The sequence below is a fragment of the Rhipicephalus microplus genome, chromosome 4 (assembly GCF_043290135.1).
Source record: "Rhipicephalus microplus isolate Deutch F79 chromosome 4, USDA_Rmic, whole genome shotgun sequence".
NCBI lineage: Eukaryota > Metazoa > Arthropoda > Arachnida > Ixodida > Ixodidae > Rhipicephalus > Rhipicephalus microplus.
The window spans coordinates 112,882,647-112,899,933 of record NC_134703.1 but is presented as its reverse complement, the minus strand read 5'-3'; the positions used below and the strand labels follow the sequence as shown (position 1 = coordinate 112,899,933).

Below are 17,287 nucleotides of genomic sequence, written 5' to 3'. Positions count from 1 at the left end.
GCTTTAAAACATGAAGTCATTATGATAATCACATGATCACACTCCCAATAACAACGTACGCATGTACCACCCGTTATTACTGCCTTATTACATGTTGTATTTTGAACCGTTCATGCAGCAAGCGTGTGTTTTTAAAGCACGAAAGTTACTTTCACTGCATTTCAAACACAGGAAATTATTTCCTCTGTATTCCGAAGCGGACGTGTGACTGTGTAACAGAACAGCTGCTTGCCACGCAAACTACCCGGGCTCGAATCTCACTCAGACCCGAAAGGTTTAAAAATTATTTATTTTATTTGTATCTCTCTCAATTTTTCGGCTACGCACAAGATCATGATTTTTCGCTCACAACCAACAATGCCAACTCCAAAAGGTCGTTTCCCAGAATTTCCGGGAAGCGACCTTATTGAAGGCCTAATAAGCTCAATCGCTTATTGTATATGCATAGAATAGAAAACTCTTTGGAGAAGTGGGAGGCACTCCTAGCTGGCTCGTACCTTGAGGTACAACTAGCGCATCTAAACCACTTTCGGCTGGCGGTACAAGTGGAGCCTTGGACATGGGGCCCCGCACACCCATTCACTTTCACCTCATTAAAGTAATTCAACGTCAACGCTATTACCCTACAGAGAGTTTAAAGAAAAAAAAATGGCAGATCCCACTTACAGTGGGAATCGATTATATTCGAAGCACGAAGGATAAAGGTTGATATGTCACTTTAAAATAAGCACTACATTACGAGGTGGAGAAAAATGATGCCGTACATGACTTCCGTATGATTATCATGTTTGGATGTGTAGTTTACCTTTGTCATTTGTTCACGTCACGTGATGCCAAATTTAGTATATGTTAAACTAGCGAAACGGCCACGAGCTCGCTATTAGCATGGTATGTTGTCATGCCCTTACATGTCACGTGTGTAAAGATTATGTTTGCGCCAGTCATATATTTCGTCATCTATTGACGTCACGTAACAAAAAATTTGGTATATGTGGAGCTAGCAAAACGGCCGCGAGAACATCGTGAAGGGCCCAATATACTCCAATGTAGCGTTGATGAATGTGCATGCTGGGCACAGCGACAATATACGTTAACAAAACGCGAGCACTCTATAGTCTGACGCCGAGCGCTACCAGCGTCCGTCGGCGCGGCCCGACGGCAACCGGCGCGAAATGCAGCATGTCGCATTTCACGCCGTTGCGTTATCCAGGCAACGCTGCGTCTCCCTCTTTTTGTGACGGAGGGACGCCGAATGCGCTGAAACGCACATGCGTCAAAGAAACGCAGTGCTGCGCGCATCTGCGAATAATGGCAGGACCGGCGCCTGGGGTGGCAACGCTGGCGTGACGCGGCAAAATGAACGCCGGCGAGCATGCGCACCGCGTCACGTTCAAATGTATTTGCGCCTTGACTGAGGCATGTAGTCATGTTCTCACATGACTCGCATCTCATGATTATCATGTTTGCGCCAGTACCATACCTTCGTCATCCATTCACGTATTGTAATACCGAATTTGGTATATGTGACGCCAGCGAAACGGCCGCGAGCGCATCATGAGCGTGGCATGTAGCCATGTTGTTACATGACAGGCATGTCATGATTTTCATGTTAGGGTCTGTGTTTGTGTTCGCCATGCAATCATGACATACCATACCAGTTTTGCAACATGCCATGGGAACGAAACCACCGGAAGAGCTGCAGGAACATGAAATGTAAATCATGACATTCATGACATGAATATTACGATTTTCTTGTTATGACTACACAAATATGTTCTTCATACAGCCATGTTATGCCATACAGAGTTTGGCAGCTATACCATTATCTAAACAGCCAGGAGAGCTAAATGTCGTAGGCGGATAGATAGATAGATAGATAGATAGATAGATAGATAGATAGATAGATAGATAGATAGATAGATAGATAGATAGATAGATAGATAGATAGATAGATAGATAGATAGATAGATAGATAGATAGATAGATAGACAGACAGACAGACAGACAGACAGACAGACAGACAGACAGACAGACAGACAGACAGACAGACAGACAGATAGATAGATAGATAGATAGATAGATAGATAGATAGATAGATAGATAGATAGATAGATAGATAGATAGATAGATAGATAGATAGATAGATAGATAGATAGATAGATAGATAGATACGCTCAAAGTCGCCGAAGTTCGCTAAGAAATCCTTCGCATTTAAAAAAAATTGGCAGCATATCCACGGAGTGAATGATGGAGAGTGGGTGAAGCATTCGTCCGTCCATTCGTTCTTGCTTCCGTCCGTCCATGCGTCCGTCCTTGCGACCGTCCATGCGTCCATCCGCCTGTCCTTGCGTGGGTCTGTTCATGCGTCCGTCCCTGCGATAGTCCATGAATCCGCCCCTGCGTCCGTTCATGCGTTCATCCATGCACCTGTTTGTGTGTCCGTTCGTCCATTCATTCAACACTCCAAATACCACCATCTTGCATCTTTTCATCATATATTCCCCATATAGAGGCACCGCCATCCCGCGGACATTCCAAGGACTAAACGAGAGGTGGCACACGCACACTTTCTTACGGCTTGCGCTTCCGGTCTACTTCCCACCTTTAACCACCTTGAGTTCATGGTATATACTAGTTCACTGTATTCATGGCACGGTGGCCCAATGCTCGCTAAACTTTTCTAAAACCAAGGAGGTTATGCCCAGCTAGTACAACGTAGCAACCTTTTTCTGTCAGATAGTGCGCAATGTACATGCCAAAGGCTGCTAATGGGAAATGAGAGACAGGAGAATTTGGCTTTTACTTTCTTATGGCTTGCGATTCGTATCTACTTTCCACCTTTAATCACCTCGAGTTCATGGTATATACTAGTTGATTGTATTCATGGCACTTTGGCTCAACGCTCGCTAAACCTTTCTAAAACTAAGGAGGTTACACCCAGCGAGTATAACGTAGCAACCCTTTCTTGTCAGATAGTGCTCAATGTACATGCCAATGGCTGCTAATGGGGATCGCAGCGTGCGCGTTAACTAAAAGCCGAATGCTCCTGTCTCTCATTCCCCATTAGCAGCCATTATTGGCATGCACATTGAGCACTATTTTTATTGCTCAACAACGCACAGAAGAAATCTCTCACCGGCACCACCTTGGAGGTCAAAATGTTTTACTTGTTACATACTACAACGGCTACGAGGGACGAACGGGTAATACTATGAGGAGCTTCGCCTCTAAAAAGAAGGGGGGGGGGGTTGTGGCGTTCGTGAGACTTTGTATCTTTTTATATATGGGCATGCTGAGGGGTCGCTGCGTTTCACGGTGTCCGTAAACTATGGTAAAGGATCGCTACGCCCCATCACTACGCCACGGTGGTCCAGTGGCTAAGGTACTCGGCTGCTGACGCGCAAATCGCGGGATCGAATCCCGGCTGCGGTGGCTCCATTTCCGATCGAGGCGGAAATGTTGTAGGCCCGTGTGCTCAGATTTGGGTGCACGTTAAAGAACCCCAGGTGGTCGATATTTCCGGAGCCCTCCACTACGGCGTCTCTTATAATCATATGGTGGTTTTGAGACGTTAAACCCCACATATCAATCAATCAGGATTTCAACATCGGCTGCGCCGAACTTCCTTAAGAGTCTAAATGGGGTTAAAAGTCCTTATGATAAAATAAGACATCCTCGTCTCCAAAGAAGAAAACAGTGAATCCAGGGAGCGTTGATGACATGATTCAAAAATATATGCGCCAAGATTACGAGACTACCCGAGAAAACCCGCAACAGTAAGACATTCAAACCACCTTGGTGCGTCTCGTCGTCTGGTGTAACAGCTGCAATAAGTTTAACTGTACATGTCTCACTGCTTTTCTCAGGGCGGAGTGTGCTTCCTATTTTTGACCTCCTCGAAAGCTGGAGAATGGTCCATTCAGCAACATGCCTCAACTGCTCCCTACCGGAAACAATTCAGCATCTTGTGAAGCAATGTGTTATCGCTCGTGTTTTGTGGAGGGCCATACGAGCTAGATTTCGCTGTCTCTGCGGAAACCGCTTCATTTCATGTGGGCGTTGTTCTCGAGACCGCTTGGCCTGCCTTCCCATTGTTGCTGGTGCTTACTGTCTTTGGCACAATTGCTGCGAGGCGGTTGCAGCAGGCCGTTGCCGTCGCACTCTCTTTCCGATCTTGGAGCGACACTACACAGAGCTGCTATCTGTCCTGTCGTAAGGTCCCTAGATGAAACAAGGTAGCGTCACTCATTGTTCTCGAGCCGTCCTCCTCACTCTCTCGATTACACCTCTTTTTCTCTGCCATCCGCGTCTGTAATTGGCGCATTACTTGCACGTGATCTTGCAAATGGCTGGTGGTGTTATTTATTATTATGCAAAAGGTTCAAAACGAGTACGCATGCGCATATGGCTCCAGCCGGATTCTCGCCGTGACCAAAGACAAAATCGTAGCCAGAACATAAACTGAAGAGGAGGAGCGTTTCGGTGTGCGCTAAGTCGACCAAGATTGTTTCGCCATGCTCGTTCAATGCAACATCTGCGTTTTTCAGCAATGCTGCGTTGCCGTAAACGACAGAAAATGGTTTCGCTCTCTTCAACTTACCTCGTGCTTTCCGAGATGAAGCGCACCATGAAGTGCAACTATGAACCATTTCACGCGAATGCTTTCGTGCAACTCCGTCAACGTATGTCGACGCGGATCTGCGGAGCGAGTTCACTTGTCGGTTTTTATTGAAACGCCAGGCGCGCGTCTAATGCGTGTCTAGTGCATGCCAGTTGGTACAAATACATGTGGGTATGCACGTATACAGAGCAGCTGTAGGTTGTAAGCAACGCACCTTCAGAAACATTTCACTCTTGACCAGTTCCCGCTTGAGCCGAAACGCGCTGCTTCAAGACACCTCACCAGTAAAACCCTCACTTTTCAGGAAGTTCCCAGCACCACATCAGAATAACTTGGCATCACGATTGTCCAAATGGGCACATTTAAAAAAAACGTCATCGCAGTGCTGCTGGACGAGTGTTCGTACCAGTCTGGTTGTAGTTTTTTTTCTTGCGTGTGCACAAGCCGGTTGTAATCAATCGTCACAACGTCACGCCCTGTGGCCACTTACAGGATCCAGCAAGAAGCACGTTCACTGTGTCACAGCACGAACAAAACACAATCGGAGAAGTGGACTAGTTAGACCTGGACGAAATACCGCGGCCGTGGAAATAAAATGTACTACGCGAGACGCCATGGCTAGTGGTGTAAAGTATGGAACTGCACAACGTTGCCGGTTGAGTAACGCACATCCCGCTTGCTCTTGTGTTGCGCCATTTATGTTCATAAAGGTAACTGTTTATTCTACGTTTTATTTCGTTCCATTTTGTTTCATTTACATCTATTCACTGTAGCAACAGAACCCAAACATTCGCTTTTGAAATGAAAGTTTTAAACCTTCTAGGGGGCGCTTCATGCTAATAAGCGAGGAGGAAAAGGGAGGGTGTCGCTACCTTGGAAACTTGTTTCATCTAGGGACCTTATCCTGTCGGAGGAACTTTTCTTTCTCACTGACGAGGAATTCCTTCGACACTGGTCTTGCTCTTTTGTGTTCGTCTGTGAGCGACGCGTAAAACTTGTCTTTCAGCATGCCTGCTGGTTTTGATAGGCTGATGTCTGTTCAGTACCGGCAGAACTGCCATCTAAATGTGTGAAGTGTACATATTTACGTTTTATTTATGCCTTTTGTTTATCATAAAACTTACATATGTACAGATTTTTTTTTGTCACCGTTTTGTACGTTTGTGCATATTCTGATCTGTTGAAATGCACTGTACAAAAGTAATCGATTTCCATTGTGTGTGTATTAATTCTCTAAACATGCAATGAATCGTACCTTTATTTACTAAATGCGAAGCATTTCTTGGCGAACTTCGGCGACTTTGAGCGTATCTATCTATCTATCTATCTATCTATCTATCTATCTATCTATCTATCTATCTATCTATCTATCTATCTATCTATCTATCTATCTATCTATCTATCTATCTATCTATCTAGCCACTAACGACATTTAGCTCTCCTGGCCGTTTAGATAATGGTATCAATACCAAACTTCGTATGACATAACATGACTGTATGACGAACATAACTGACTAGTTATAACATGAAAATCATGACATGTGTGTCATGAATTGCATGATTTACATTTCATGATTTTGCTGCGCTTGCGGTGGTTTGTTTCACATGACATGTTGCGAAACTGGTATGGTATGACATGACTGCATGGCAAACACAAGTGACAGGCCCTAACATGAAAATCATGACATGGATGTCATTTAACAACATGACTACATGCCACACTCATTATGTGCTCTCGGCCGTTTCGCAAGCTTTGCATATACCAAATTTCGTATAACGGGACGTGAATGGATGACTAAGGTATGTGACTGGTGCAAACATGATAATCATGAGATGCGTGTCATGTAAAAACATGACCACATGCTACGCTCATGATGCGCTCGCGGCCAATTCGCTAGCTTCACATGTACCAAATTTGGTATTCCGTAACGCGAACGAACGACATAGGTAAATGACACGTCCAAAAATGATTGGTATGACATGCGTGTCATGTAACAACATGACAAAGTCCCACACTGATGATGCACTCGCGGCCGTTTCGCTACCTTCACATATGCCAAAATTTGGTATTAAGTCACGTGAATGGATTACGAAGGCATTTGACTGGTGCAAACTTGATAATAATGAGATGCGTGTCATGTAAGAACATTAATACACGCCACACTCAAGGCGCCAATACACTTCGACGTGAGCTATCATTTCATCGCGTCACGCCGGCAATTCCACGCTGCAGGCGGCAATATCCCCCTAGCAGAGATCAGTGGATGTGCCCACTAACCTCCATTGTGAATCTGCCTGCCATGTACTCGCAGGCCCGCGCTGCATTGCTTCGACGCATGCGCGTTTGAGCGCACAGAGTGTCCCTCCGTCACAAAGAGAGGCAGACGCTGTGCTGTCTAAATAACGCCGTCGGCGCGAAACGCAGCATGTAGCATTTCGCGTCGGTTGCCCCCGGGTCGCGCCGACGGACGCTGGTCGCGTCTTGCGTCACACTATTGAGTACTCGCGTTTTGCTAGCGGTACGTCGCTGTGCCCAGCCTGCGCGTTCGTCAACGTCGCGTCGGATTATATTCGTCACCCCCGGAAGCTTTAGACGTTATATTGGGCCCTTCATGCACGCGCTCGCCGCCGTTTGGATAGCTTCACATGTACCAAATTTGGCATTACCGGAAGTGAATATACTACGAATATAAATGATACGTTCAAGCTTGATAATCGTATGCGTTTCTTGTAAAATATGAATACATGCTACGCTCATAGCGTTCTCGCAGCTGTTTCACTAGTGCCACACACACACACACACACACACACACACACACACACACACACACACACACACACACACACACACATATATATATATATATATATATATATATATATATATATATATATATATATATATATATATATATATATATATATGTTTAGAGAGAGAGAGAGAAATTATATGTATATAAATTCTGTACTACGTGTCGTGAATGGACGAAGAATGTAAATGACATGTCCAAACATGATAATCATGATATAGGTGCCATGTAAACATGATTACATGCTACGCTCATAGAACGCTCACGAGTGTTTCGCTAGCTTCATATATACCAAAGTTGTTGTCAAGTGACGTTAATAGATGACGAAGGTAAATTAAACGTCCAAACATGATGAATCATGACATGGAAGTCATGTACGTTATAACTTACCTCCTTCTCGTAACGTTGTGCTGATTTTGAAGTTACCTATTAACCTTCCGCATTCGTGCTTCGCATATGCTCGATTCCCACTGTAAGTGGGATCTGCCAATTATTTATTCATTTATTTATCTATTTATTTATTCACTTTTTTAATGGATATAACCATTGGTTAGGCCGTGGTGGACAAATAGTCACTGAAATCGTTCACCTTTTGTTGTTCTGAACACGTCGTCAGCAAACTAACAAGGATTGTGGTTTCAAGGACTGCTTCTTGCGGCTCTCTCATACTGGTCTTTGCAAAGGAAGTATGCATATGTACAGACGTATAATACAAGATACTCAGAAACGTTTTCGACACAATGAGTTCCTCCTCTGGAGCTGTTCTATAGTTAACAGTTTGCATTGAAACTACACAATATTCGTAGTTTCCTATTGCGCTAAAGATTAGCAAGCAGACAAATAGACGATATAAACAAATTTCATCCGTTATGTTTGGCTCTTTGTGTGGTTCTTGTTTCTAGCGGTAGGAGTAAGTACAAGGTGGATACCATTTAGCCTTATTTAACGCTCTTTTGAACTGCTGCCATACAGAAAGGCTTCCTTAATTTCGATGCTCCTCTTCGAACATGTGTGAATTATTAACGGAATAAGTTATATATGTCTCATCAAATGCAAAATTTGACCGTCGGCATCCCGCGCCAATGGCGTCTCGCGTCCCACGGCGTCGGTGACGAGTGGTGAAAGAAATCATCACGAATTAACATCACGATGACGTCACAGATTACTATCGCCACGTGGTTGCGACATTGACGAAAGCAGCAGTGTGTATGTCCAAGATTAAGCTGTTTATTTAGTCTAACTTGTGGCTGGGAAATAGAAACTCACACTAGAGCAAACAACACTCGTTAGCGAACAGGGCATCGGCCGTCGATGAAACTCATCCACGACAAGGCGCCTCATCCACGGCAAGCCTAAGTGTTTATCCTAAGTCTCTAAGTAATGCGGTGACACATTCTGACGCAGTCTTCGTAAAGAATTATCTACACGTGCAGTAGGTCGGTGACATAAAACACAAAAAGGAAGGGGGCGGGTAATGCGATATCTTATGGCTTCATTGTGAAGTCATCATGGCATCACATGACGTAACTTCTCGTGATGACGTCATCACATAGCTTTCGTAGCTTGGTCGAAGCGCGTCCGATGACGGAGGCGATGCCGAATCTTCGTGTGCTTCCGATCTTCGAAGCCGTGCGAAACCATTTTGGGTACAGGAATCTTTCGATGGGTGGCAGAGCAGATTCAGCACATCGGCTGAGAGATAACGATGGCTTTCGCCTTAGAATAATCTGAGCGAATTCATAAGAAACCCTTTGAGTTTGCTTTTTCTTCTACGTGTAATTAGGTAAAAATTCAATAAGAATTGTTTCCTCCACTAACGCGTGGGACAATAGGTGTGCGCAGAGCTCTCCATAAAGGGGGGGGGGGGGGTGATGGGAGAAGTTTCATAGTCGCCTATCTCTCCTCCCCCGTACACAAATTGATCTAGCCCTAGAAAAACAATCAGGCTGCACAAATTATGTAAAAGCTCAAATGAAGCAATGTGGCCTTTATTCAAAGCTGCCTGCCTTTGGTCCCCTACATGAAGGCTTGATGGTGGGCGTAAATAGTTCTTAAAAGGGAACGTCACAGAGTCTCGACCACCATTATCTTTGGACACCAGCCTGGTCACAACACTACACTTCAAACAATGACGGGGCTGGTCAGACTGATTTAAGGTGTGAGATGACTGTTGTTCCCCACCCCTTCCTTCACTAGGTCACACTTCTGAGTTGTTGCTTTATGTGTTAAATATATCCAGGAAACCGAGACATCTTATGTATGGTTTTTCGGATATAACCAACATTTCACCAGGGTATGATTAAGCATTTAGCTTAAGGGGGGCGGGGGTGAGGGTTTTTCCCCATTGTGCGCAGTCCTATGATGTCTTGCAGGAGACTGTGCATGTCGTTACTCTAGAATATCATGCTGTTTCCGCTTGTCTAATTCGAGCAGCACATCCGCTACGTTTTTCTAGCCTGCACTTGTGCCCGTGCTTCCAAAAAAATTGAGTCATCGTCTCAAGACATTGATTTTTGGCTGCAGAACTGCCTCCGATCAAGGCACCTGTGGGACAGGCACCCAAGCCCGACCTGAAGAACGTGCGCTCCAAGATCGGCTCACTGGAAAACATCAAGCACAAGCCTAAAGGCGGGGAAGTTAGGGTGAGGAGACGCATTCATCTCTCCAAACTACACAGCGAGAATGGTCAAATCATGCGCATAAAGGAGCGATCCGCCCTCGAGAAAAGCGCTTATATTTTTTCCTGGCAAAATGCAGCCGAGGTTTTTATCATTTATGGATACTTAAACCGTGTTTCGTTCTTCAAAGATGCTGTTCACTTTGTGAAAATACTTATCCACTAACTCGGTGCAGCTACCATGCGGTACTATTTATTGAACCATTAGGTCTGCGAACTTTCGCAATTAACTCTTTATTTACTACATGTCCTGGATAACCTATACAATTCTTAGCTCAATATACCTGTTTTCATCAAAAAAATTTCATGCATCATTAAACAAGGAAAGGTTTTCCTTTTAAATTTATTACTAACTAAGACGATTGCAAGTAGTCTGGCCTGGAGCACCGGATCTCACTTTATTAAAGCATATTTTTTACAATTTTTTTTCTTATGTTGAATATATACATGTTATTCGGCTATTACAGCAATTTTTTTCACCTATTTTTATGGATATTTATTGGGTATTGTTCATGACTTTTTGCTTATTACCCTAGACAAGATATGTTGGTGCCTAAGATGTCGATATTGGTAATAGCTTCTCATTTTGTTAGCAGAACATAAAAACAGAAAAAAGAAAGACAGAACGGGTGATTGAACAGAAAGCAGAGCATGGTGAAATGCCCCAAAGCCTTCCCGAACATTCCTGCATTAATAAAGAAGGCATTAAATTGCGTAAACAAATTTATTTTGGCTCCCACAGTACTGGGTGAAACAGGAAATAAAAATAAATATAAGAAAGTGTGTGAAAAAAATGCAGCTAATTCAGCTGACGCACCCACACATACACAATATGATGCAAGAGCGACTCAAAAATGAGACATCTTCATAAACACATAATAAGTCGTATATATTCAATCATAGGATACCAAAAAAACCATAGGATACCAAGGAGTACATAGCATCATCATCATCATCATCATCAGCCTGACTACGTCCACTGCAGGACAAAGGCCTCTCCCATGTTCCGCCAGTTAACCCGGTCCTGAGCTTGCTGCTGCCAATTTATACCCGCAAACCTCTTAATCTCATCTGCCCACCTAACCTTCTGTCTCCCCCTAACCCGCTTCCCTTCTCTGGGAATCCAGTCAGTTACCCCTAATGACCAGCGGTTATCCTGTCTACGTGCTAGATGCCCTGCCCATGTCTATTTCTTCTTCTTGATTTCAGCTATGATATCCTTAACCCCCGTTTGTTCCCTAATCCACTCTGCTCTCTTCTTGTCTCTTAAGGTTACACCTACCATTTTTCTTTCCATTGCTCGCTGCGTCGTCCTCAATTTAAGCTGAACCCTCTTTGTAAGTCTCCAGGGTTCTGCTCCGTAGCTAAGTACCGGCAAGATACAGCTGTTATATACCTTCCTCTTGAGGGATAGGGGCAATGTACCTGTCATAATTTGAGAGTGCTTGCCGAATGTGCTCCACCCCATTCTTATTCTTCTAGTTACTTCAATCTCGTGGTTCGGCTCTGCGGTTATTACCTGCCCTAAGTAGACATAGTCTTTTACAACTTCAAGTGCACTATTACCTATCTTGAAGCGCTGCTCCTTGCCGAGGTTGTTGTACATTACTTTCGTTTTCTGCAGATTAATTTTAAGACCCACCTTTCTGCTCTCCTTGTTTAACTCCGTAATCATGAGTTGCAATTCGTCCCCGAGTTACTCAGCAATGCAATGTCATCGGCGAAGCGCAGGTTACTAAGGTATTCTCCATTGACTCTTATCCCTAACTGTTCCCATTCTAGGCTTCTGAAAACCTCCTGTAAGCACGCGGTAAATAGCATTGGGGAAATTGTGTCCCCCTGCCTTACACCCTTCTTGATTGGTATTCTGTTGCTTTCTTTATGAAGCACTATGGTAGCAGTTGATCCCCTGTAGATTTTGTTGTGACGTCAGTCGCGGGGTTTGTATGCATGCTCTCAAGCTACTGCCAGTTGCGCATGTGCCGAGAGATAGAGTGTGTACATATACTGTCCACAGTATCTGGAGGGGGTTATTCTGTTTTGTGCTGCTTGTGTTGAGGCTGGCAGTGTGCGCCTCAGTAATAAAGATGTTATACCATGTGCCTGGTGTCCGGATATAACAGATTTCTTCCAGAATGTTTATATATACTTCATCTACGCCCTGATTCCGCAATGTTTGCATGACGGCTGATATTTCTACTGAATCAAACGCCTTCTCGTAATCTATGAAGGCTATGTATAGTGGTTGGTTATACTCTGAGCATTTCTCTATTACCTGATTGATAGTATGAATGTAGTCAATTGTTGAGTAGCCTGTTCAAAATCCTGCTTGTTCCTTTGGTTGATTGAATTCTAATGTTTTCTTTACTCTGTTAGCAATTACCTTTGTAAATAGCTTGTATACTACAGAGAGCAAGCTGATCGGCCTGTAATTCTTCAAGTCCTTGTCATCTCCTTTCTTATGTATTAAGATGATGTTAGCGTTCTTCCAAGACTCTAATACTCTTCCCGTCAGGAGACACCTCGTAAACAGGGTGGCTAGTTTTTCTAACACAATCTGTCCTCCATCTTTCAGCAGATCTGATGTTACCTGATCCTCACCAGCAGCTTTGCCCCTTTGCCTGCTCTCCAAAGCTTTTCTGACTTCTTCTATCATTACTGGTGGGGTGTAATCTGGGTTACTGCTAGTTCTTATAGTATTAAGGTCGTGGTTTTCTCGGCTACTGTACAGATCTCTGTAAAACTCCTCCGCTATTTTAACTATCCTATCCATATTGGTAGTTATTTTGCCTTCTTTGTCCCTTAGTGCATACATCCGACTTTTGCCTATCCCAAGTTTCCTCTTCAATGCTTTGACACTTCCTCCGTTTTTCAGAGCGTGTTCAATTCTCTCCATGTTATACCTTCTTACATCGCATACCTTACGTCTATTAATCAACTTCGAAAGCTCTGCCAGTTCTATTTTGTCTGTTCTACTTGACACTTTCATGATTTGACGCTTCTTAATTAGGTTCTTCGTTTCCTGGGAAAGCTTGCCAGTGTCCTGTCTAACTACCCTGCCTCCAACTTCCAGGGTAGTTAGCATAGCAACTTCCAGGGTACATAGCATAGACCGCTAATATTAACGTGTTGTGTCCCTCGAGTCTCTTGGTCTCGTCCAGTTTATTTTCTGACCATACAATATAGGTATGCCTCACTTCTGCAATGCGCTCCAACTGTAGCCTAACTTGCCTGTTCAACACAGTAATGATAAGGATCTTTTGCAAAAACGCATTTTTAAAATAAACCGTGAGTTGCGGGCCAGGGTTCCCTTCCGCGCGTGTCTCGTTTTGTATTTCTTCACCTATCGGGGTTTTTTTTCAATGTTCAAAAGAACATGAATTATCACACCGTGCCCTGGTGGGTGCCTTTGCATTATCTTACTCTGCGTCTTTCTTTGCGACCACAGGTGACGACGCAGAAGCTGGAATGGCGAGCCGCGCCCAAAGTTGGCTCTCTGGACAACGCGGCTCACAAGCCGGGAGGCGGAGACAAGAAGATCCTCTCGCAAAAGCTCGAGTTCAAGGCGCAGTCGAAGGTCGGGTCGCTGGACAACGTCGACCACAAGCCCGCCGGTGGCCAAGTGAAGGCGAGTGCGCGAATGAGTAAAAATGAACCAAAAACGAACAGGCAGCTGAGAAAAGATAACGGGTTGATCTTGTTTGAAATGAAACCAAATCTGTACATCAACTGAAAACTTCTTTTTGTTTTTTGTACTGAGGTGCTTCCACTTAACTGACGATATGGTAAAGCCACCTGCCAAGGTAATCTAATGATTATGGTGGCCCGAAGGAAGGTCGCTGGATCGACTCCCTGTAGTGTGCCGAATTTAATAGGAGACGAAAGGATTGAGGCCCGTGTACATAGAGTTGCACGTTAAAAGAGCCCAGCTGGTCCATATTTCTGTAACCTTCCACTGTACAACATCTCCCACAACCATGAAGCAGTTCTGGAACCTAAAATACCGACAATTATAAATATTTATCTCAAAACAGTTACCTCCTTCAATTGTGCTGACACACTGTGTATTCACGTTTCTGTGCTTCACACTTTATGGCAGTATACAAAATTTAAGAAGGCAGACAGAATAGAACTGACACGAGAGCGAGAACCTTGTAACATACCTAATGGCAATAGGTGTTGCTGTTGAACGAAATTGCGCTTTGTTAGGTAGGTACTCTTCATTTCTTTTGGTGTTATAGCTCGAGAAACGACGCATACACGCGATATGAGACTTTGGCGCCTGTCTTCGCTACATTGTTGTGTTCTCCTCTTCACTGCGTAGTGTTCTCCATTAAAAAACAGAAATTGAATACCAACATGTAAAAAATGCTGTTTTAAGTAAATTCCTCATTGTCTAAATGAGTAGATTTATGAAACACACAAACGAGTAGGTATACGTAATACAGGACATGAAAAAGCGGTGTCTCATTGGTTAGTTGTTATAGAAGTTTTACTCTCCAAACTATTGAAGTAATAATTATGGAAATATGAAATTGGTTGCTCAGTGTAAGTGCGCAAGGCCACTCGTAGAAGCTGAGCCATCTAACGTTAAGTATGTAGCCTGAAATAATGACTTTTTCATTATAAATTCAATTCGATCATGCGCAGCATTATGTACGTGCTATTTACGGTCAGTTGACAGATACTTAACAGACTATGGCACGGTCATTCATAGAAACACAAAATAAGTAGCAAAGCCAGTCACTAATTTATTTGTTGTGAAATATTGACGAGGTTGTGCATTTGCCAACTGCTCCCCTATACAATCTCATGTCCCATGACATAGACCTAAATATTTTTCTCTTCCCAGCATACTTTTTTTCTCTGTATATTGTTCAAGATATAATCTCAAGTATTTGTTTTCTAGTTAACTAGAAAACCAACCAAGTTTCACAAATAAGGATGCACAGAGTATTCTAGTAACAGTTCTTGCATCTTATTGAGGTGTGAACATTTTTATTTCCCTGTAGTGATGCTAACAAAAAAAGCAAGCCTTCTATTTTGACCTAGATGTGGCATTGGTCTTCAGGAAAACAGAATTTACATGTGTGCGTGCGTTACCGGGTAAAGTGAGCACCTATTATAATCTTCAGTTCCTAGTCATGTGTAATAGATTGATCACTCAACCAGAGCTTCGAGAGTGCTTGTTAGTAAAATTCAAACTGCCTCACCATTCAGGATTGAAAAAAGAGAAAAAAGAAAACATCAGATTTGGGGGAATCTTGTTTACTTCCTAAAAGCAAACTAGGGGAATTCGTAATGCCGATGCGTCATATGTATGGGGACGCGATTGGCATTGCGAAGTAAAAGTAGCATATTTAAAAATAGCAAGGAAATGCTGCGACAAACTTCTTACCTGTTTTTTTTTTATTTTAGAGTAGGCTGCAAGCTCGCTGTCTATCTTATGTTACAAACGCCACCTTACGAATGACAAAAGTTATTACCAACAACTTGCCGTCAATTTATGGTACGCATTGTATTTAAAGTGGTGTACTTTGTTGACGTGAAGACGTGCTACACATTTCAAACGTGACATGATTTAAGTGTGAATGCCTCTCACGTCTACATTCATATGCCTTGTTATAAAGGTAAATATCTGCGACCAACAATAGGCATCGTTGCCTTCGGCAGTGATACCTTATATTGATCACTGGAGCAACATTGTATCGTACAGTTATGACCTTTGCGTAGGTGTAGCATAAAGCATTACTGCAGTGACAGTATACCCCATCTTCTGCTGCATGTAAAGCTTGTTCTCTCAAGCAGCAAATAACCAACTTTATCGTTGATAGCAGATATTTTCATGCACAAGTGTATTTAATCACGCACGCTTGGACATGTTTCACCTATCTGCAAGCAGTGAAACCTGCCTCTACAAAATTGGGATGAGTAGTCATTCAATAGGCAATTTTCCTGTAACCGAATTTTACTATTGGTGAGGGCATGATTTCTTTGGTAAATACACGTCCTCTTGTAGAGATAGTGCTCCAGCGATATTTCTTATTTAGCTAGGGCTTATCATTTCAAGCCTCTATTTTCCTCTGAATTTCTGTCGCTGGATTGTTACAAAGCTGGTTTGATGATTGCAAAACACTCTGGGGCATAGATTTACATTCAATTGTAAGATAACCGCGATTTGTATATTGAACGCAGGTGGAGACTCAGAAACTGGACTTCAAGGACAAGGCGTCGTCCAAGGTTGGCTCCTTGGACAACGTCAAGCACAAAGCGGGCGGCGGCAATGTAAAGATCTTGTCGGAGAAGCTCGAGTTCAAGGAAAGGGCAGCTTCGAAGATTGGCTCCTTACCAGCCTCGGATGCGGGAAGCACAAGAGGCTCGGAATCGCTAGTGCGTATTTTGCCTCACTAAGAACACATTGCACCTAAGACACGTGGCAAGTTTTATTAAACCTTTTGTACAGCAGTCATAGACTATGCATAGCCTTCATTGATTTCATGAAGGTGTTTTATTCAGACGAAATGTCAGCAGTCATGCAGACACTGAAGAATCAGGGCGTTGATGAAGCATATATAAACATCCTAGAAGAAATATATAGGGGGTCAACTGCTACCATAGTGCTTCAGAAACAAAGCAACAGAATACAAATCAAGAAGGGTATAAAGCAGGGGGACGCAATCTCCCCAATGTTATTTACCGCGTGCTTACAGGAGGTTTTCATAGGCCTATAATAGGAACCGTTAGGGGTGAGAGTTAATGAAGAGTAGCTTAGTACCTTGCGCTTCGCCGATGAAATTGCATTGCTGAGTAACTTAAGGGACGAATCGCAACTCATGATTACGGAGTTAGACAAGGAGAGCAGAAAGGTGGGTCTTAATATTAATGTACAGAAAACGAAAGTAATGTTCAACAACGTCAGAAGAGAGCAGCACTGCGAGATAGATAATACTACACATCAAGTTGTAAAAGACTATGTCTACTTAGGGCCGGTGATAACCACGGAGCCGAACCATGAGATTTGGGTAACTAGAAGATTGAGACTGGGATGGAGCACCTTTGGCAAGCACTCTCAAATTATGACAGGTATATTGCCACTATCGCTCAAGAAGAAGGTATATAACAGCTGTATATTGTCGGTACTTAGCTACGGAGCAGAAACCTGGAGACTTACAAGGAGGG

The 17,287-nt window shown here is 43.4% G+C and overlaps 1 protein-coding gene across 1 annotated transcript in view; it reads left to right on the top strand.

Annotated features, from left to right (window-relative positions):
• The window catches only part of LOC119172281 (microtubule-associated protein tau), an 80,889-nt gene that overhangs the window by 60,351 nt on the left and 3,251 nt on the right, over positions 1-17,287 (top strand). The window contains exons 5-7 of the mRNA XM_037423331.2: positions 9,955-10,073; positions 13,557-13,736; positions 16,304-16,498. Of these exons, the coding sequence (XP_037279228.2) occupies positions 9,955-10,073; positions 13,557-13,736; positions 16,304-16,498 (494 nt within the window). The remainder of the gene's footprint in view (positions 1-9,954; positions 10,074-13,556; positions 13,737-16,303; positions 16,499-17,287) is intronic.